Genomic DNA, 22,596 nt, shown 5'->3' on the forward strand with positions numbered 1-22,596 from the left:
GTCTAATGCTACTTTACTGTTTTTATTGGAGGGGCACATATTTAAAGGAGGGTGGGTGTCCACTGCAAGAAAATGTTTTATGCATCAAACACTTAATTTCCTGCATTTCAATGATTTTTATTAACCGATTTGTGACTTTTCTACATAATTTTATGGTAGAAATAATACACATTTTGTCAAAATAAAACCTAAAACCATATTAAAATGTGGGTTAGGGGTCCTCTGCAAGTTTTTGAGTGATAAACAACTTCCTGCATTCTGATTTTTATACGCTTTTTTTTGCATAATTTGTTTGGTATAAACATTATCAGTTTTGTCAAAACAAAGCTCCTGTGCTACTTTAATGTTTTTATTGAGGGAACGCATATTTAAAGGGGGGTGGGTGTCCTCCACAAGAAAATTTTGAGTATCAAACACTTAATTTCCTACATTACGGTAAATTTCTGTGCAGCAATTTCTGCCACTTTACTATCATTTTATGGTCAAAATCTCGTAAACTTTATCAAAGTAAAAGTCCTCTGCTACTTTCATGTGTTTACTGGGGAGGTGGGACACATATTAAAAGAGGGGAGAGGTTGGGGGTCCTCCACAAGAAAATTCTTGAGCTTCAAACACTTAATTTCCTACATTACGGTAAATTTTCATGCACCAGTTTCTGCCTTTTTTTACCGTAATTTTATGGTAGAAATGTCGTAAATTTTGTCAAAATAAAATTTCTCGACTACTTTATGTCTCTTTTCAATAGACATATATTAAAAGGAGGTTTGGGGGTCGTCCACAAGAAAATTCTGAGCATCAAACATTTAATTTCCTACATTCTGGTAAATTTCTATGCACCAATTTCTGCCTTTTCACCGTAATTTCGTGGCAGAAACGTCGTAAATTTTGTCTTTTGCCTACTTTAATGTTTCAATTAGGGGAACCCATATTAAAAGGAAGGGATTAGGAGTCATCTGCAAGAAGATTTTTGAGCATCAAACACTAATTTCCTACATTATGGTGATTTTTATGCCCCAATTTTTGCCCTTTCTGCATCATTTTATGGTAGAAATGTCATAAACTTTGTCAAAATAAAAGTCCTCTGCTATTTTCATGTAAATACTGAAGGGAACTTGCCCCCTGCATCCCCCCCGAAAATTACACCTACGTATGTTTCAGTCTCTGCACCCTACCAGGCGTCTCCATCATTTAGCCGAATTAAATGAACACTTATTCTTCTCGTTGGCTTTCTGTGTTTCTGGATGAAAACTCCAAATGTAAGATGTTTCTTTAAGGAGAAACAACCAACTTTTGCTCCAGTGCAGGAGGAAATCACCTGGATCAAAGTGTGCTTTGGCACCGGGACGTGATCAAACTGCTCATGTCTCTAAACGAAATCACATGTGATCTAGTGGCGGGAAGCTTCCACAGCGGTGCCACAGTATTGTTTCCAAAAAACTCCTTTAAGCAGTCAAAATGGAAAACATTTGCCGTGCTTGAATCTTCAGAACAGCGAGGGAGGGAGAGAAGTGTAAGGAGAAGAAGAAGAAAACACCACGAGGAGCAGAAAGTAATAGTAATTAAAGCTGAAGGGAGGGTTTTGAGGCAGGGCTGCGTGGCGTTCTGTGGGGTGAGTTTGGTTTACCATAACAGCGTCCAGGGCCAATTGTCAGGGTGGCCAGGATGATATCATGGAAGGGAGGGGTGTGTGGCTGCAAATCAGCTTTGGTGGCTTAATGAAAAATGGCGGGTAGGGTTCGGTTCCACCAGGAGTGGGGAACGGGACGCTGAGGCTCGCTTAGAACAGCAAAGGTTGTTTGTGTTTGGATTTGTGCCTCAGAAAATGATTGATTCTTTAATAAGCATGAATTTGGATGCAACATATTTAAATATTTATTACGCTGTTGGACTGCCAGGCTGCTTTGAAGGTAGGGAAACACCATGTTTTTAAGGTTTCTGGCATTCTGTGTCAGAAACGTCCAGCATGACTCAACAGAACTTATAAATACACACACACACACGTTTAACTTTCCTCTCTTAAAACTGTAGGCTTGAGCAACCCGTGACGAGATGTTGCAAGCAGACATTGCTTCGTTTTGAGAGGTCACAAGCCGGAGAGATTGGGACAGAGTGTGTTAAAGCGTGGCACGGGGACAGACGGCGCACAACAACTCCAAGAAACACATCTTCAGTTGACTCACCTGTACCGTTTCCAACTGCCTGCAAAGTGGCGTCAGGCCCCAGGGTGTCAAAATCATCTTTTATTTCATCTGCACAGAAACAGAAAGCAGAGGAAAGGGGGTACGGGGGAGAGAGAGGGAGGGGTGAGTACCTCTGTGCACCGTGCAAACCAACAAACGCTGACAATGAGGCCTTTAAGAGGAAGGTATGGAGAAAGCAATAAAGGCACCGCTGTGCATCGCAGCGCGCCGCGGCTTTGTTCGGCATGCTTAATGAATGCTATCATCTGGGCCAGACAGTGACTTATTTACCTTTAACATGACAACAAGCGGTGGGGGAGGCGAAGGAAGCTTCAATCGCCAAACAGAGCGATTAAATACAACACGGCGCACATCCACCTGAGCAATCATAGAGCTCCAGCCAACACGCAGGCTGAGCTTATTACTCCCTGGCTGTGACGCCGCTGCAATCCTCTGCATGCAGGATCACGCTTGTTTTTTTTTTATTTTTTTTTTTTTTATCATATGTCATTTGCTGGATGCTTTTTCTCCAGAGCTGCTCGGGAGCATTGTGAGCGCACACATTTTTTTGATTTGCCACAACCCCAAGCAGAGAGTTAGTGCCTCGCTACCAACTAAAAAGAATACAAGCCTTAACCACAAATTAAGAGTTTTAGTTGCACAAACATTTCTCAGGGGTAGAGCCGCTCTGGAGGCAGAAATAAACTCATTGGTTGGGGTAAACCTCAGGTGGGTGGAGACAAAGAATTAATGTTCTCTGGTGAAGTATGTTAGATGGAGGCCCAATGAAACGGGCGGCATTTGGTGCCAGCCCCAGGTTGGGAACCACAGAGCTCGCCGCCTTTAACCTCCTGTGACCCTGCGTCCTCGTATGAGGACAACTGCACCTTATACTTAATTCTGCTTAACTTAGACCTGTTGTCCCGACACGTTCGTCACATGTCACCACTTTGCCTACATATTACAGCCTGGGTATCCTCTTGTGTCTGGTGTTGTTGTTCCAAGACGTTGCAACCAAAGCCGAGACGTCAACAAAGGCACGTGGTTCGGTGTAGAGAAAAACATCACGGTTTGGCTCTACTTTCGTACAGGAAGTGGACACCAGGCTCCTGAGTGAAAGTCTGGGGTTTGTTTGAACCATCCACCTTCCCTCCCGCCCTCTTAAAACTGACTTTCCAGCAGTGTTATACCGCATATCATACCTTCGCGAAAGGTTGCTTTCGGCGGCAGGTGTCTGATGCCGAAATCTCTGACAGAGCCGCAGTATTCGACGACTTCTGAATGAAAACAGGCTGGTTGTCCTCGTTCTTGGACTTTTTTACGTGCCATCAATTGGTAGCAAAAGCACAACACACCAACCCAGGTGAAAACAACATGGCTGCCATCTCTGCCGAATCAGTTTGCCGCCAATCCCGACACAAAAGTGGGCAAGGTCTGAAACCTGATCAGCTTTTATGGTTGGAACTTGCTTATTCATGCTTAATTAAGTTTGTAGTTTGATATTTAATGCAAATATGACCAATTTTAGCAACAGCAACAAGCAAAGTCCTCGTTTGAGGACATTGGGACACTCACACAGGCTGATTACGATTGACGAATTGTCCCTACAGACAAAAACAGCATTCCTAGCTTGGAGTGCGGAGTGACCTCTAACGCATAGAGTTACAAAACACTGAACAAATGTTGCACTGTTTGCAATTTCAGGCAATGACATAAATTGTTTTACACTTTATTGCACACTAGTGACTATAAAAAATAAGTCCCCATCTAAGGACGTCATTTTTTTGTCTCGCTGTTCAAAGGCTGATCCCGAATAGCTTGGAGAAACTACAGACGCTTACAAAACAAAAGCTAAAAGTCTCAGGGGGTTAAAATCAGCCGATCAATACTGGGTATGTTTTACGTTTTTGATCTCTTAAAACCATTTTGGTTCCACCCAATCAGGTTATTCCAGCCTCCCTGGCGAACGATGTTTGACGAACGCACCCTCCAGGAGCATCCGTTTAAACAGCACAGGTTCTTACTGCCAATCAGGATAATGGCACCCAGTCTGTGCAGACGGGCAGATATTGTCCTGGCACAGGTGAGGCGGCTGTAAATAAACGGTGCATTGACAGGCTCGTAAACAAACCCTCCTCTGACAAATCCATCCCTCTCTCTCGGCGGTCGACGGGAGGACACCGACTGGACAATCAGCTTAAGAAGTCCCTGGTCCCTCCTTCCTGCCTCGTCGGTAGAAATTAAATCAAGGTGCTTCCCAGAACATGGGGGCTTTGTGTTAAAACAAAAAACCTGCATTGTGTGCCTTACACGCATCTGGTCTTGCTCTGCTACTCCTGCAAGGACGTTACAAGTGTTGCATTGTGAAGGTTTACTTTTTTTTTTTTTTTTACCCCAGACCACAGCAGGATCTGATGCATCTGACTCTCCCTGAGCGATTAAACCAGGATGAGCGCCTACATTACAGAAACCTGGCTGCGATATTACAGGAAAGGTGGTGGGTGTATTGTTTATAATAATGTTATCCTGCTACACAAAAGCCAGAAGCAAAACACCTTTTTATTTTTAGTCGAAAACAATGGCTTTAATAGTTGTGGAATGCTTTCGAAGGCTCGCGATTCCGGGTTTTCTCGAAATTAAAGATCTGGCCTCTGCGGTGAAATGATAAATACCCCTGTCGATGTCAAACAGAATAATGACAGACTCTTCTGCAGGGGTATGTTCCAGTTTAACTTTCCCCTCGCTAGGATTTTCTCTCCCCCTTCTTCTTCTTCTTCTTCTTCTGCTGTTTTTTTTCCTGTGCATTTGATTGCACGTCTGCCAAGCAGCATCCAAACCACAGTTGCAGTATGAGAAAATGAATGGGTTTTAAACAACATAAATTAAGCTATGACAAAACAAAACAGATAAAAAAAACCTCTGCACCACAGATTAAAATATACCCACAAGTATCAGATATCAGCATGGATGCAAACCTCCCTCACATTTCTGCGTCCTCGTAGGCACCGTGTTTGCTTTGGGTAATCAAATTTGGCTGCATACTTTTGGTCTGACGCAAGGGGATGACCAGTGGGATTTACTGGCCCTCCACTCTCCCCTATTTACCTTGGAAAACTTTTGTTATCTGTGGTCTGAAGGGAGGCACGGCTGCTTCCAGTAGGAGGTAGGCTAATACCATGTACACCTCACTGCTACGGCCTCTGGCACACATGCACGCCAGTCCTGGGCTGCATTCAAATGGGACAAAGTGTCATTGTAGTGACTTGGGTGCCGTCTATAGCAGGAATGCTGCTGCTTTTCACAACATATAAAAAACGTCACAAGCAAAAAGGGGAAAAGAAGAGGGATTTGATTTCTTTTGGAGTCGTCCACGCCACAAGTATGCGCCTATTTCTGCTCGTGGAAAAGCACTCTGGATGAAACTGTCCGCGAAATGCTGGAAAAGCGTGTTTTGTCAGTGTTAAATCACAGAGGACGCGAGGCAGTAAGGTACACACCTCCTTGAAGAGCGATGTTGAGGTCTGCGAGTCGCCTCTGGACTCAGGAGGAGTCCGGAATACCTCGGCCAGACCGTAATTCCACCTATTTTCATAGCAGCTCTGATGCTGTTTATTTTGAAAACATTCCTATTTTTACGGCCTTTAAAGTTCCGCCTTTGCGCGCTCGGCCTCGTTTATCCCGTCTCAGACACAAGATCTGGTTAATTTTCGATGCCATGTCTGATATTTTTAAAGTTGTCAATAGCACATATTCGGTGTCCATCCCTTCAAATGTGCAGCCAAAGAATACAGTGTGTTTTTTATTCTTGGCAGGACGGGAAAGCATCTGAAACACTTACTGGAGAAGGTGGGAAACTCCTGGATGCACTAGGTGTTTAAATGACAAATTAATAACTCCAGAACTTGAATGTGCAAAGAAAACAAGAACCGCTGTTGTATCAAAAACAGAAGGACACACTTGGCAAAAAAAAAAAACGTCATAAATTGGAACTTATATCGAGCGAAAGTGTTTCTACACTGCACTGAATCCTGACGCCGCGGAGAGGAGTTTAAAAAGGGCAAAAGGAGAACGCAGGTGATTTATTTGAAAATGTCTGTCAGTGATAATGATGTCATGCTTTCCAGCACATCGCGTCCAGCCTCGCTGTGGGATGAAGGAATGTCAAGGACAACGCCAGACACAAGACTCTGATTGTGCCCTGGAATCAGAAGAGCCTCGGCGATAAACTTTTCTTTTTTTTTTCCTCTTCGCTTTCTCTCTTACATGCAATGTCTCAGAAAGTCATCTGGGTCGCGTTACTCCACTTCTGAAGACACTTTTAAAGCATCCCAGCGCATTAAACGACTCCTCGGAGTGCCTGTTTGTGTTTTCGGGCGACATTTGTCCAAACTTTTGTGGCTTTTTTACTGCAATTCCCAAACTCCTAGAGAATGTGCGCGTTCACTCGCACTTCCAAGACCTGTGTAAAAACTCTTGATAGGGGAGTGACGACCAAATCAGTCCGAGGAGGAAGAAGGAGGGGGGGGTGCTAACTTATCTCAGACCTAAGTTATGTGCTGAGGTATCACTGTAGACACTTAGGCACCGAGGAAAAAAAAAAAGAAGCAGGCTGGGAAACACAGCACCCGCAAGATTGGGAAAGAGACTCCCAAACGCTCTAATGAACTTGACTTGCTCTCCGAAATATGTCAGACACTTTATCACACAAGAAGCATATTATCTGGGAATTGCAACATAGTTGAATTACAGACATTATGGCACCGCGGGTCTTTATCAAATAAACAATTACCGTATGCAACGACAGCTTGTTTATCCTTTATCTTGATTTATTTACCAAAGTGTCCTTTCTTTCGCCCCCCTCCTCCTCCAGCAGCCAGTGTGCACAGTTATTTAGGAGACGCAAATGTTGATACCCACTAAGTTTTTTTTCATCCCTAATAAATGTGCAATTTTCCCCATATTAAAATTTAAGACTGCTGAATGTTCCTCCGTTTTTCGGCACCGTGCACAGCTAGTTCATTAGCAGAAATGAATAGCGAAGCCCAGCTCATTTAAATTGGCTGTCTTACATGACTTCTCGCCATACTCTGTTCCTGTCACATGCTTCCAAGAATCATTGACTCTTATTATACATGTAAATGGCTATCATAAAAATAAAAATTTCATTTAAGATTGTTAATGACTTTTTGCAGCAGTCTGGCTTCCTTTAATGATTATACCCTGCCCCCTAATTAAAAGTATTTATCTTTCAAGCATCCGTGACCGGGGCCCCTGCAATCTGAGTTGCTCGACAAAAGACGATCAGTCAGTCAAGTTTGGGGAGGTATCACCTGCCGGGGATTAAAGGGGAGCTGTGGTATTTTTCAACCTGAACTCCATTTGCCTTTTTTTGTGTCTGAGTGAATAATGGGAATGACAATTTGGCTGAAAATTGGTCCAGTATTGAGCTACAGGGCTGCAGCTGGCAGTGGCGAGCAGGTGACAATGTAATCACTCAGGGGCAATCGTGCACTGTGAAGGTGGGGTTGTTTTTTTTTTTTTTTTTGCAACTGACAGGCTCAGATTGTTATTGTAAGTGTCTGACAATGTTACCAAAGAATTCAACCTTTTTGTTTCACCAGAAAATCCAGCAAAATCACTTTCACCACACCCACCAGACTCCATTTAAAAAAACAGCAATTTAAGCGTGCATAGAGGCAGCATGTTTTCACATCTGCGTGGCTGATTTGAGAGTTTATTCCAACCAAATTAGAGCTGGTGAATGTTGGAACAGTGGGAAATTAAACCAAGATGGCTTTTGTGAGTTTTATTTTGTTTCTGTCCACACTGAATTAAGTGTGTTTTCTGGGGATTAAATTATCGTTTTTTTAAATGGAGTCTGGTGGGTTTGGCAACAGTGATTCTGGGGATGTTTCTGGTTTAAAAAATGGATCTTACTCTTTCACAAATAGCTCCAACTATGTAGGGAACCCTTCTGTAATGTTGTTGACACTTTTAGTAGATGTAAATTGACAGTGCACAATTGCCCCAACTGGTTACAATGCAGCCTGTTTTGCGACAATTGGCTGCAGCCCTCTCAGTCAACACTGGACCACATTTAGAAATTGTCATTCACATAGGTCACTTAGACACAAAACCTTGGAAAAAATAGGGTCCACATTGAAAAAACTGAAGTCACCCTTTAAGCAGCTTGTCAGGGAGCCGCTGCTCAAGATTACTGAAATAGCGTAAACACTGATACAGTTGGAGTAAAAGTAGCCTCGCATCATGTCTCGCATCCCCTGCCGAATCTGAAACATTGAATCACATCGACCACATTCTCAACTCCTGGTGCTTTTCATTTTCTGCAGCTCACAGGCTTTTTTTCCTCCCCGCGAGGTTATACATTACTGTAAATATTTTTTGTTGTTTGGCTCAGAGCGGGACTTTTCTCTAAGCGTGAACCAAATGGTCTCTGTCGCTCACAGAGAAACTGTTTATCATGTCTGTCTGCTGAGGGAGCATCGCTGGGGCTTCACCGTCAGACCTGGCTCAAGTAGTGTTTGCCGAGCGCTCCGCGGGGTTTGTTTAAGTCTACTCGGGCACCAGATGGGTGGGGTTTACGGCATAAGACGACACCGCGAGTGGCAGGATGTGCACACATTCGCTATAAAGTATCGGAAAGTCAGCTTAGTGGTAGCTTTTGTGATTGACAGCTCACCTGAACCCCGCACATCTGGTGGGGGAGACGGAACAATAGCAAGACGGGTTTTTTGGCACGGATCTGCGAGGAACATTGGACGCGTTATCACTCAGAATATTATTTTCTATCATCTCACGATACCTTAACGTCATCCTTCACCTCTTAAATTTGCGCTTTCTGCTTTCCAAGATAGCAGGCCGCGTTTCCCAGATAGCAAATCTCTCCATATGTTGTCACGCGGCGGAGTAATCTAACCGGATAAGAGTGTCACTGGGTCAACAACACAAGAAATCAACTCCATTCGAGACACTCACCAGTACCGTCGACCGAGGCACTCAGCATGTCGTTATCAGGCCAGATGTGCTCCACGCCGCTGTCCCGCATCTCGTCGTCCTCCTCCTCCTTGGTCAGCAGGCCGTGGCTCTCGGCGCGTGGCGAGGCCTCCGGGTTGGTGAGGCTGGCGGGGCTGCCCGTGCCGTTGATCAGCGGGTCTTCCTCGGACACCGGCAGCTTGTCCTCCTCCTCCGTCTCTGAGCCCGTCTCCACCACATTCTCGTAGTTCAGAGCTGCGACACAGGGAGACACAAAGGAAGGTCAGTACAGGAGAGTGTTAGTCGCAGAACGTGCTGGTCATTACTGGAAGCTCGTGATGTGATTGATTGAGGAATGTGGGCGTTTACTACTCTGGGTGATTAAACTCTAAACACAAATGACAGAGGAATCTGGGATTTTGACTTGCTTTGGAAATTGAGGTTTATTCCCAAATTAAAAAGGTCACCCCACATCACTGCTCGGTCCAAGGCGTAGGCGCTTCTTCTTCGTTTCTTTTTTTTTTTTTGTGGGTTACACCCCAATTACAGCATCCGCGACTGGAATCTGTGACTGCACCGCAGCGGTGGGCAGACAGCTGTCGAGGAGATGCGAGCCAAAATAGCCACTAATTTTCAGTCCTGCTCGCATGCCTCGGATGCCAACGAGCTGCACCTTTCAGGACGGCTCTGCGCCGGAGCATTGCCGTCACGTTTGAAATGCTCCACATAGCACGTACAATATCACAAATGTCGCTGCTGTGCATACAAAAGGCTTAACCTATAGTAATTTAGATTATTCATCACAAGGCCCTCGGATGTCTTCACATTTGCATTGCCACTGAACCGTGAACATAAATATAAATGTTTCCTAACATGAAAATATACGGATGCGACAAGGCCTCAGGGCGCACGCTCAAGGTAGGCTGACATACACACACACACCCTCACACACACACACACACACTCCAGAGCAGCATCAGCAGGGCCCGCCTGCTTCCACAACTCTCAGGTCCCAGACATATGCCTGCTTTTCTTAAAATAGCCGGCCTGTAAATAAGGGCTGTGAACTCAATCAAAGGTGGCTCGCGTGCAAATTAGTCACCAGCATCGGCAGGTTCTCGGCGCATGCTCGCCGCGGCGTAAATCGTGGCAGCGGAGGACGTCAGAAGACTTATTGGGGGAGTGCAGATGGAGCGCGAGGCGAGCCAGAAGCATGGCATCACATGGGGACACACCTCATTGGCAGCTTGTGCAAGAATGTTCTGCGGCGAGAGCCAATCATGGGAGGACCCAGACTTTGAGCCACCATAGTGAAGAGGTGGAGGCCCTTTTAATGTGCTTTAGCTGAATTTATGTTTCTGGGTAATAAAAAAAAGCTGCAGTGAGCTCATAAGTCTTTGGAGAAAATCAACAGATTTATATCTGATAGCTTTGAGATGCCATGTTTTAATATTCCGGAATAAATGCCGTATTTGTGACCCTGCGAGTAATCGACAAGCTTAATCACAGCGTTTTTAATGCGCCGTATTTTGAGGCCCGAGAGTGTCCCTGCCTCTTGAACTCCCCCGGAATCAGCAACCAGATGAAGTTCATGCATGACATTTCTGAAGACGTTATACATATCAAAAGATAAGCCTCCCCACATCTCCTCCTAACACGTCTCCGTACGATTGACTGGTCTGCACTTGCCTTCAGCGAACAACTGCACAACAGGTGCAAATTAAAATGAAAACAGGGCTTTCAAACGTGGGAGGGGAGGCTGAGGGGGGGAGGCAGGCAGGCAGGCAAGGGAAGGGAAGGGAAGGGAAGAGAGCGGGGGGAGGAGGAGGGTGGGAGTGCGGTGACCTGCCTCGAATACCAATCGACGGAAGAAACAAAACCTTTTCAAGAGGTGTGATCACAAGGGTTTAGGCAAGTTCAGACTCAGTAATGCTCCTTGGAGATGACAAAAAAGGCAACGCAGGCTGGAGACCCAGGAGTGCAGAGAGACGTTAGGAATTCCTGGGTGGTCCACGTCTACTTCGGAACAATTGATATTGTGCCTTCATTGGAGAAGTTATACCTTTATTTTGCAATGACCGAAGCATTTCCGAATCCACCTCCCTACGTCTCCTGAGGTTTCCAACTTTTCTCAGCAACGTCCCATCAGCTCTGTGTCCCCCAACTTTCCAGAGGAGGGGGCAGCCGCGCCGGGGCTGGTAGAACAAAAGGCCAAGAGGCTTGGGAAGCTATCAACCCGTCGCTGTGAACCTGATCTCTGGATGCAGATTCAATGACGGCGGAGCAGGGGCTGGCTGAATGAAATTATCTAAGGCTGGACAGGTTTTAAAGGGCCTATTCTTCGCCAATAAAAGGAGGGAGGGAGCTTCTTTTTGTTTAGCAACACATCCACCGCGGCAACGCACACCGTTCTGACTTCAATACCCCCACATTGGGAATGCGGCATTGTGGACCCTCGACGAACTTTTCCAGGGGGCATGATTGAGAATTTAGATCTTCAAAGTGCAGCTGTATTTTTGTCACTACTTTCTGTCGCCTGCTGTTTTTTCTTATCTCTCGTGACGTCCTCTCAAGTTTATGAACAAATTCGAGCGCGGGGGCGTTGAACTGTCTCTGACAGTCGACGCAATCTTCATCCGAACGTCAGCTGTCTCCTCCGCATTCAACGTATACCTCCAAGAAGGCAAAATGACAGTGGGGTGCTCGTCAAGTCAAACGCGTAGTATTAACGTCAAGAAAGCCGCCATTGTTTAGGTGCCACCGCTGACAAGAGCCTCTCCCTCTCCGAGCACGAAGCATCTATTGGTATTGTGTCACGCAACAAAGTAATTCTAACCTACTAATATTTCGCAGGCAGTTATTTCGCCCCCCCCGTCTCCCCAACTCCCGAACCTCGCTCTTAATCAGCCTTTTGTGTCGCTGAGCAGAGGAGAAAGACAAAGAAAAGATAATGTTTACTCCTCAAATGCCTCTCCTCTCCTCTCCTTTTCTTACCTTAAGTGTCATCCTCAACAAAAGCAATCACGCCTCACAAACTCTTGCTACCTGTTTGCTCCCCCCTCCCCCTCGCTTTTTTACTTCTAAGGTAAATAAAAGGAGCCTCTTTGACTTGGGTTTTGCAGATAATTAAAATGACACATGTAAGAGCGCAATTCTTGTTTAATATCGGGTTTGAGACTATCTGACATAACCCTTTCACAGGCCTGGCATTATTCTGTCACTCACGAAAAACAGTACAGAGAGGAGAGGAATATTGTATATTGATTAGGATGGCGAGGAGCATCAGCGGTGACAGCCTGAGAGAGACCCCGAGAGCAAGGGGAGAAAGTCTTATTAAAATCTCATCATTTCTTTGATGAAGATAAATAAAGAAGAAGGGGAAAAAAAACAAAGGCACAAGCAATACTTCAGCGGTGACAGTTGTATTCTGCAGATACTGAGAAGCCAGTGGAATTAATTTAGTGCCGGGAAACAAACTCCAAATCTAAAATGATTGTATTTACAAAGCGTCAGGTTTGACAGCGAACAAATGGCTCCAGTGATCAAAAACGCCTTTAATGTCGGAGTCATAATCGACTCGACGAGAAAAAAACCCCCACAGATAACTTACTCTGTGCAAGCGTTGGACAACAGTTGTCTGACCACATGCCGCATTCAAAGACGGGCAAAGTCACTCGGAGGAGCGTGCGGCCACCAACTTGTGGCTTTGATGCTGACCCTGTGCATCTGTTTGTCAGGAATCTTTGCATGTATGCGTGGAATTTCCTTTCAAGCCGAGTGTGTGGCGTGAAATAAAATCAGATTAGCTGTGAGTTGCAAAGCCGGCTTTCAAAAGTTTCAGAGCGAGGTACAGGTGGGCAACTTGGGTAACCTTCCTCCAATTTGCAACTTCAGAATCTCAGAGTTCAGAGGTGCTGCACCTGCACTCTGCCCAGGAAAACCATTTGACAACGCTAACAGGTATAATCACATTTATTTAACGATCCCAGAGTAGCCGTCCAGTGCCCAGAGGAGGCTGCACTAACAGCCCTTTCCTGCGCGAGTCTCGGAGCCAGGCAGAGAAAGAGAGCTCTTCCTGTTCAGCAGGCCAGCGGTGGAGGTGAACGCTGCAGGGAGAATGACTAACACCCACGTTCGCGCTCTCACGCTAACCCCGGCTGACTTTTTTCGTCGAGTGTCGGGGCTTAGCTCCAGGTGACACGCTCGGCCTCCTACGCCGATAATGAGCCAGGACATTCTCCCTATTGGACGATAACTGCTCACGCTCGCTCCCTGTCTCATGAATGTGAGCCAAGCGGATCACCTGGATGGCTGCGAGGGAGATGGGGAAGCAAGGAGTGCTCTGCGAGTCAGTGTGTGTGTGTGTGTGTGTGTGGGAAGGTGGAAGCGAGGTCGCTGCCTTGTGGCTACGGCCAGCGGTAGTGGATTCTCGCGATGACCTTTTGTCTGCCATTGTTCCTGTCTGCAACAGTTTAAACACTTCCCCGGGTAAGTCTTAGTCCTGTCTGATGGAAACCTCACACCTACGGGAAGACACTTAGTTTCTCGGTGCAGCTTTACCTCAACAACTAATTTCTTTTACATGCTGTCGAGGAGTCTTTTATTTTGTCGTTGCTTCTTGGAAGCATTTCTTATTTGCCTTCAAAATATGGCACAAATCTTTGAGATACATTTCCCTTTTTTCCCAAAATTAAAGCTTCTTACTTCACTTTAAAGGCTTCCAGTTCACCCCAAGCATCTGTCTGACCAAACTGAAGAACCTTTAAAGATTAAATGCCGTCCACGTCCACGTCCTTCCACACCAGTGCCATCCAGGCCTGAACTCAAACCCAAGTCTCGCCGGACAAAAGAATAGCCGACATGTTTGGATATTTTGCGCTATCTTGTCTCGGTATAATGGTGCGATCGAGCACAAGGGGCAAATCAGGGCCAAGTCGGTGAAAGGACGGTGGCAGAGGGCAAACAAAAGCCCTGAAAAGAGACAGAGAGAGAGTGGAGGGGTGAGGGCGAGGAGGGGAGGGGAGGCGCGAGGGGGCGACTTGGGAGAGACGATGAATGGTGAAAACTCAGTGAAGTGTAAACGCAACCTGGGAGTGTGTGTGTGTGTGTCTGTCTGGGCAGTGTGTGAGTGTGCATGTCCAAAGACAGGGGGGAGGGGTGTCTCTGGAAAGTGAAATGAGTGTGACCGATACGAGACGTCGAGGACGAGACCTTTTTTTTTTTTTTTAACAACTTCTTAAAAAATTAAGAGCAAATAATGGGGAGTGTAATGGTTAAATAAGTCTCTGTGGACGCATTAACGTGACGAGGAGCCACATAATTCACATAAATAAGCCGAGAAACCAAAACCAACAAGCACGTTGTCGGAGGTAAATCAAAACTTGACTGTTTTAAAGCCCAATAAAGTAAGTAATCAGCGTTTCCCAGGAATTTTTCTTAAGTCAGAAGTACAAAACCTGCAAATTTATAGCCTGTGGAGCTGCGTCGACGAAGTAAACAGCCACTTATTTAACATTTCTGAGGCAAACGAGAGAACTGGAGCCCAAAAAACAATCATATGATACTAAAACTCCCATTTGAAACCTTAACAAATCACCTCCAACACACCTACGTGATTTATATCGCTCAGAAACAAACCCCTAATATCAGATAGGTTTTGCCACACATCCGTCAAATCGCCGTTGGGTTTTGTCCGCGAGGAGACCCTCGCAGCAGCACTGACTCTAATTCAATTAAAGTCCCATTTATTTGCCGAGGAGGCCGGAGCAACAGGCTGGGGAGGGAGAGGGAGGCAGAGAAAGCTTCAAGGTTTGCTCAACAGCTCAGAGGTCCCACCTTTGCCGGGTCCTGCATGGATTCACCATCTGTGCCCCCCCTCCTCCTCCTCCTCCTCCTCGTCCTCCTCCCCCAGTTCACACATGTTCCTGCCTCCAACAAATGTTCGAAGTAAACCCCCACCCCCCCACCCCCCCACCCCACCCCGCAACCCATCCCCATCCTCCTCCCCCTCCTCCTCGTCACACAAGCCAAAGAAGAAGAATAAAAAAGACACACAAAAGCTTCCCCTGGCTGCCCTCAGGACTCCCAGGCCAGGAGAGTGGGAGGGAGAATTCAGAGAAGAAGAACAGAGGAGGGAAATGTTGGTAGGGAAGGGGAGGAAGGGGGGAGGATGTGTGTGTGTGTGTGTGTGTGTGTGCGTGGAGGGGTCGAGGAGGGGGGGTTAGAGAGCATATATTTTTTTATTCCAGCTCAGGTGAGCATCCCCTCGCCTCCTGATGTTGCCCTGACACACGTCAAGCAACGGGAAGAGGGGGGAAAAAAACGGTTAAAATTAGAAAATTTAATTTATTTGATAATTTCCCAGAATAATTAGAGTTAATATGGGTTAATTAATATGCAAATCTCTCAGCAGATGTTCGGCAGCAAGGCTGCGCGCGGCTGAGGAAAAACAGCCCCCTTCTACTTTCTCCTGCCTGGTTTTGGCTGTCAGTTATTGGGCCGTAATTACTGTAACTAACCAAATACACACACACACACACACACACACTGAGGGGAGAAAAAAAAAAAAAAAAAGAGAAAACGTTTGCTGGGTGAACTGCTTCCAGTTTTGGAGTCGTCGCAGGCAAAGCGGTGCTTCTCACACACATAAGAGAGACCATCGCTAATTTCCCCTCCACTATAAAGGCCCTTTTTATGCTCCCAGCTGAATGAATGCAGCGAGCACTTTAAACTATTTGAAATTTGCGGGGCTTTGTGTGTGCGCCGACGTATGAATGTAAATTGTAAAGAAGGAGAAGCAGCGGCGACAAGAGCACCTGCACGTTAATATGGAGGAGAAAACACAGCTAATAAAGCAGATGTGATGAATCTGTCTCGCCATAATAAAGGGACGGGCACGTGTTTACATGTGTGTTTGCAGCTGAACGGTGAATGCCATAAACATGCATATATTAATACCAGGAGGAATACGTCAAACACAAAATTCCAGATGAGATGCTGCGACTGTGAGCAACAATGTTGGAAATAAAACACATTTTAGTTGCTGCGGAAGTTTTTGATCACCTTAGTTATGATATTTCAGCTCATCATTTATTTTGAAAAGTTTGCTCATAAATTTACGAACATCTGCAGCCCGAATTTTTACAATTCCATATTATAATTTTGCAGTTATCTAAAGAATCAGTTTGCCGAAACTGGTGAACTTTTAAAGATTAAATCACTTCAACGCTCACACCAATTTTACCAAAAATGTTGAAAATATAACACATTTTAGCTGCTGCTGAAGTTTTCAGTCACTTTAACTGTGACTTTTCAGCACATCTTTAATTTTGAAAAGTTCACGAACAAATTCCAATTGTATTATTTTCCTAAATATAGATATGTCCGCAACCTAGCATAATTTTCAAAATTCTATATCATAATTTTCAGGTAACTCAAGTATCTGTTTGCTCAAACTGGTGAACTTTTCGACGCTCACACCAATGTATCCTAGTGGTTTTCCTTCAAACTGGACAAACCTCTGCAATTTTGGAGTGAACTCAAACTCAAGTCATGCCAGACAATTTCTCAAATGAGACGCTGGAAATGTTACCACAAATGTTGAAAATATAACACATTTTAGCTGCTGCTGAAGTTTTCGGTCACTTTAACTGTGATTATTTCAGCACATCTTGAATTTTGAAAAGTTCACGAACAAATTTCAACTGTATTATTGTCCTAAATATACATATCTGCAACCTAGCATAATTGTTTTAATTCTATATCATAATTTGCAGGTACCTCAAGTATCTGTTTGACCAATCTGGGGAACTTTTAAAGATTAAATCACTTCAGCGTTCACACCAATGTATCCTAGTGGTTTTCCTTCAAACTGGACAAACCTCTGCAATTTTGGAGTGAACTCAAACTCAAGTCATGCCAGACAATTTCTCAAATGAGATGCTGTAAATGTTAGCAAAAATGCTGAATATGATGGTAACTTCAGCAAAAAAAATGTTGAAAATAAAATGCATTTTAGTTGCAGCTGAAGTTTGTGAAGTTTCAGCACATATTTCATTTTGAAAAGCTCGCTATCAAATTCCAATTGTAATTCTTTTCCTAAATACAGACATCTGCAACCAGGCATGATTTATACAATTACACATCATAATTTGCAGGTACCTCAAGTATCTGTTTGACCAATCTGGGGAACTTTTAAAGATTAAATCACTTCAGCGTTCACACCAATGTATCCGACTGATGTTCCTTCAAACTGGACAAACCTCTGCAATTTTTGAGTGAACTCAAACCCAAGTCACACCAGACAAAATTTCCCAAATGACATGCTGGGAATTTTAGCAAAAATGTTGAAAATATAACACATTTTAGTTGCTGCTGAAGTTTTAGGTCACTTTAACTGCAACTTTTCAGCTCATATTTAATTTTGAAAAGTTTCAGAACAAATTTCAATTGTATTATTGTCCTAAATATACATATCTGCAACCTAGCATAATTCTTTAAATTCTATATCATAATTTGCAGGTAGCTCAAGTATCTGTTTGACCAATCTGGGGAACTTTTAAAGATTAAATCACTTCAGCGTTCACACCAATGTTTACTACTTTTTTTCCTATAAACTGGGCAAACTTCTGCAATTATGGAGTGAACTTAAACTCAAGTCACACCAGACAATTTCTCAAATGAGACGCTGGAAATGTTAGCAAAAAATGAAGTTTTAGGTCACTTTAATTGCGTGATTTGTCAGCTTATCTTTAATTTTTGAAAAGTTCACTGACAAATTCCATGTTTTGTAATTGTTTAGGCAGGCGTCATTTTTACAATTTCATATCATAATTTCACAAACAATCAGTCAGTTGTTGTACAGAAAAGACTAAACACCAAATTTGATTGATTGTTTAAGGTCAATTCAGACGTTCAGCAGCTTTTCAAATGTGAGAATTTTCAGCTTTTCGTCTGTTTTACATCATTTTTCTGTTTTAAAAGACGTCTGAGAGCTCACAATCCTCATTCGGCACCATTTTCTGACATTTTATAGACTAAATAACTGATCAGTTACTCTAAAAAATAATCAAGAGATTTAGTGATAATGAAAACAATCACTAGTTGCTGCCCTAAAATGATGAAATTCTCTCCTCTGGTTCGTATCCTTGTGGGAGGAGGGAAGGGTTACCTTTAATAGAAAGATTTAATTCATGAATTCTCCCCTGGGGAGGGAGAAAAAAATATAAGAGCCTATCTCAGGGTGCTTGCCAGGGTTCTCCTGTGGTCAGCTCTCTTCAATAATAATGTGTTTCCGATAGCAGCGAGTGTGTGTGAGTGTGTGTGTATGTGTGCGTGCCAAAAGCAGAGACTGTTATCTAAATCGTTCCTCTTTCTCTACGGCCCAGAGTCTCTCTCTCTTTCTCTCTCTTGCGTTTCCACTCCTCCTCCTCCTCCTGCCCAGTCTCAAAGGGACACCGTGGCTCAATGCCATGAGTCCACGCCCCGGCCTACACACACAAACACACACAAAAACACACACACCTATGTGTAGGACGCAGCAGCAGCGGCGGCGACATGCATTCATAAAAATAGACGCACACACGCACACATGACGAAGCGGCATGCGGAACATTTTTATAAATAGGAGCACACGCTTTCGCACATGTGAAAAGAAACACACACTCGCACAAACAAACACACAGCGCGTTCACACACACTCAGGTGGCCCAATCTGCTGACACGGCCTCGTATCAGGTTAGATTCTGAGGTGGAGCGAGGAGGGGGCGTCAAATTGATAGTCACAGCCTCCTGTTATCAGGTCTGACTGTTTAATACTGGAAGTTTGTGTGTGTGTGTGTGTGTGTGTGTGTGTGTGTGTGTGAGGGCCCCATGAGAGCCGGTGTGGCCTTGCAGTACTTTGTGCTCAGCGCCATCGTGATAACACATCTGCTTTGGGTTCATCTGTTTATGAATCACTCTGATCTGCCCTGGAAGTGCTACACCGCTCCTGTGTGTGTGTGTGTGTGTGTGCGCGCGCGAGTGTGTAAGTGTGAGTGTGTGGGAGTGTGCGGCGGTGTGCGTTTCTCCGCGGCGCTTGTGCCATTGTGAGTATTTACAAGAGAGGAAAACAGGAGGAGAGCGACGAAAGGGAAGACGGGAGCAAATCACGGCGGAGCCTTTCCTGTGGCCGAGGAGCACTTGGCGTTACAGGTGGCGCGTCACCTACGAGGGAACTCTTCCCCGCTCGCAGCACGGGGAAGCAAAACCCAGCAATTCCTCATCCCTGACGGCCCCCACGTGCCTCGTTTTAATAAAAAAGAATCTATAAAAATAAATTACTTGCACTAAGTATATGCAAATTCAAATGTAAGCAATCATTGCAAAATTAATTTTGCCAGAACTGATTAAAAGCTTTAATAAATCTATATACAGTATTGCGCCAATCTGATATTGTAAATTTATTACGCTCCCTGTAAGATTAATTAGAAAGCGACGGTAACATATTGCACTGCCAGGCCAGATTACTGTACTTTTTTGTTAATAACAGTTAAGCAGAACCTGAGCTGTAATTACCGGCTAACAGAAGCTTTTGATGCCGATTCCCTTCACCGGGAGCAGAGAGAATGAGATCCAGACGGTAGAAAGGGAAACAAATGAAGGCTTCTCCCTCTCAAATGCATCTATTTTGGAAGAAAAGAATTAATCACTGCTTGAAGTTCATCTTTTAATATTGCGGGGGAAAAAATCAAGGGAATCCAGGCCGGGAGACTTTGAGGACATCCTCGTTTGCGCGCTGAGCAAGGCATCAACACCTCGCGGGGTTAGAGGTGACTAAAAGTACCGCACCACCTTGCAGCTGCTGCAGGCACTCGTCCCAGACTCTTTCACCTTTCTCCTCCTGTCCTGATAGCAGCGAAAACAACCGGTTTGATCTGGCCAAGGTTGTTTTGCATTCCTGTCCGCGGCGACGGGGCCATGGCCGCGTTTATCTCGGCAAAACAGCACCTGAGAGCTAAAACAACTCTTTCTCACTGAGAGTTTGCCGCGTGACAAGAGGATGACCACTCCGCCGTTAGGAGTTGCAACATGTCTGACAATGACGAGGAGAAACAGGGAGGAGTGAGACCTCTCGCCGTCATAAAACTCTGCCAGCCACCAGCTGTTTAAAGGTCGATCTGTGTGTGTGTGTGTGTGTGTGTGTGTGTGTGTGTGCTGGGGGGGAGGGGGATTGTGGGGGGGAGTCAAGCCGGGACCTCAGATGGACTAAAGAGATCAGACAGGATGAACCAGGGGGGGATGGAGGGGCCAGGTGAGGGGCCACGGGAGGGTGAGGAGGAGGGTTGAGTCCTCTTCTTCCTCCTCTCTGGCCCGAGCCAATCTGGGGGCCCAGGGCCTCATTCACATGGTAATGAGAGTGTAAAATCACATCTGTTACCCCCACTAACACACACACACACACATGCACACACACATACACACACAGCAGACCTTTGTCACCTGAATAGCATCCCCACCAGGTATCAAACAACCACCAGGAAATGGGGAGTGTGTGTATCTGTGTGTGTGTGTGTGTGTGCCTCATCCCCAGCAGGCAATCGGCAAACTGGGCTCTCCAATCAGTAAATGACACACACACACACACACACATGCACGCACACACACACTGGAGAGGTGGCCTGGGCCCTCGCAGAGAGGGAGAGCCCTCTGGAGAAAGGCGACTCTCTCTGACACTGTTACCAACTTCCCAATTAGCTACCAGCCAGCCAGAGGGTTGGACAGATAGGAGGCATAGCTTATTGTCACGGCAACGACCTGAGTGTCCGAAAACATGTCCTGGGAGCTTTTTCTTTCAGCGTATGCGTAACATTTATTACAGCTTTTCCGAATCGATTCACATCTCATCGTGATGGCCGACTGCATGTGAGCTTCTGCACACCTTCCTCCAACATCTGCGTGTGTGTGTGTTCGACAGCGCCAGCGCCAGCGCCAGCGCCAACGGCAAGGTACGCCAGGTGTAAGACAGCAGCGAGATGACACAACTTAACCTCTCTCTCGATCTTGGTAAACGGCACAAACAGGCAGCGCTGCAGTCGAAGGGCCCCAGAGCCCATGACTTATACATGACGTGGGTGGGAGTAAACAGGAGCAGACCGAGGCATTTTGTTTCCCTTCTTCCCTCTCGCCAGTTGCGGCTTTTTTTTTTTTTTTTTTCATGTTGTACCTGGCTTTCTTATCTAGCCGCAGGAGGGCGAAAACTACACTTTTAATTACATGGTGGGAGTTGAGGGTGGAAGCAGAAGGGGGGAGCGGGTGGAGGATGTGGATACCTAGGGCTCTTTCACATACCGCGCTACACCTTAATAAGAAAGCTAACTGGAAGGTTCAAAACAGCAACCACCTCCACATTTACAGGTACCAGCCTTTAATATATCCATCTATTTGATTATTTTCTATCTTTAACAGCAGACTGAAATCCATTTCTGCTCCTTTAATCGACTCCCGACTACATATTTTCCACTGTAGACTCAAACATGTGGTTCCTATCGGCGGACAATGAGCGCAATTATAAGATAATTGGCTTAAATTCCCAGAACGACAACATATAAAGGTAATAATAAGAGCAGCCACGTGATAGGTGTAAAAAGACTCTGATGATGATGTTGGTGGAGAAATTAAATCAAGGAATTAGAGAACGATTTCAGGTATTAAACTGGAGCTCTTACCCTGAGCAACATTACCTATTAATCCCCTGTTCACAAAAATTACAAGCGACCACAACAATGGATTAAAAAGTGAATAAATACCATCACCACCTCAGTTGTATGTATATGGATTACATAATTGAGTAGCCACATTGGCATGCATGACGTACAGGTGCAACCTGCAATATATCCATTAATCTGATGATAAGTTTTGCGAAATTAACTCAAATTCTGCCACTTGAATCGCCTCCAAACTGCGTATTTCTCATTGCAGACACAAAACTGAGGCTCCTATCAGCAAACAATGACTTCACTTTCATGATAACGACCTTAAATTCCCAGTATGACAATAAATAAAAGGTAAAAATAAGAGTTACAGAGTTACAGCAGGTGCATGCAAGCTGTAAATTCTCTGACGATATTTAACCAAACCTACTTTGGTAAAAAGAACCAAGAAATTAACTACAATTCTACTCGGTTAATCATTGAGTCCAGGTGGATGTTTGTACCAAATTTGAAGAGATTCCCTCAAGGTAGTTTTGTGATATTGTGTTCAAAAGAACGAGATAGATGCAAGGTATCAGTGACCTTGACCTCTGACCTTCAAAATCTTGTCAATTTAACGTTAAATGCAAATGGATGTTGTTGCCAAATTTGAAGACATTTCTCAAGGTATTTTTGAGATCATCATGTTCAAGAAAATGAGACGGACACAAGGTATCAGTGACCTTAACCTTTGA

At 44.9% G+C, this 22,596-nt stretch overlaps 1 protein-coding gene across 5 annotated transcripts in view; it reads right to left on the bottom strand.

The window, feature by feature from the left end:
• zeb2b (zinc finger E-box binding homeobox 2b) overlaps nucleotides 1–22,596 on the bottom strand; it is a 98,430-nt gene that overhangs the window by 18,953 nt on the left and 56,881 nt on the right. For 3 of the 5 annotated variants that reach the window (XM_049570149.1, XM_049570151.1, XM_049570148.1), the window contains exons 3-4: nucleotides 9,177–9,431; nucleotides 2,181–2,249 (exon numbers count right to left, since the gene is read on the bottom strand). In XM_049570149.1, the coding sequence (XP_049426106.1) occupies nucleotides 2,181–2,249; nucleotides 9,177–9,431 (324 nt within the window). The remainder of the gene's footprint in view (nucleotides 1–2,180; nucleotides 2,250–9,176; nucleotides 9,432–22,596) is intronic. The other 2 variants (XM_049570150.1, XM_049570152.1) reach the window with 1 other exon arrangement.

This window comes from Epinephelus fuscoguttatus, linkage group LG24 (genome assembly GCF_011397635.1).
Source record: "Epinephelus fuscoguttatus linkage group LG24, E.fuscoguttatus.final_Chr_v1".
Classification (NCBI taxonomy): Eukaryota; Metazoa; Chordata; class Actinopteri; order Perciformes; family Serranidae; genus Epinephelus; species Epinephelus fuscoguttatus.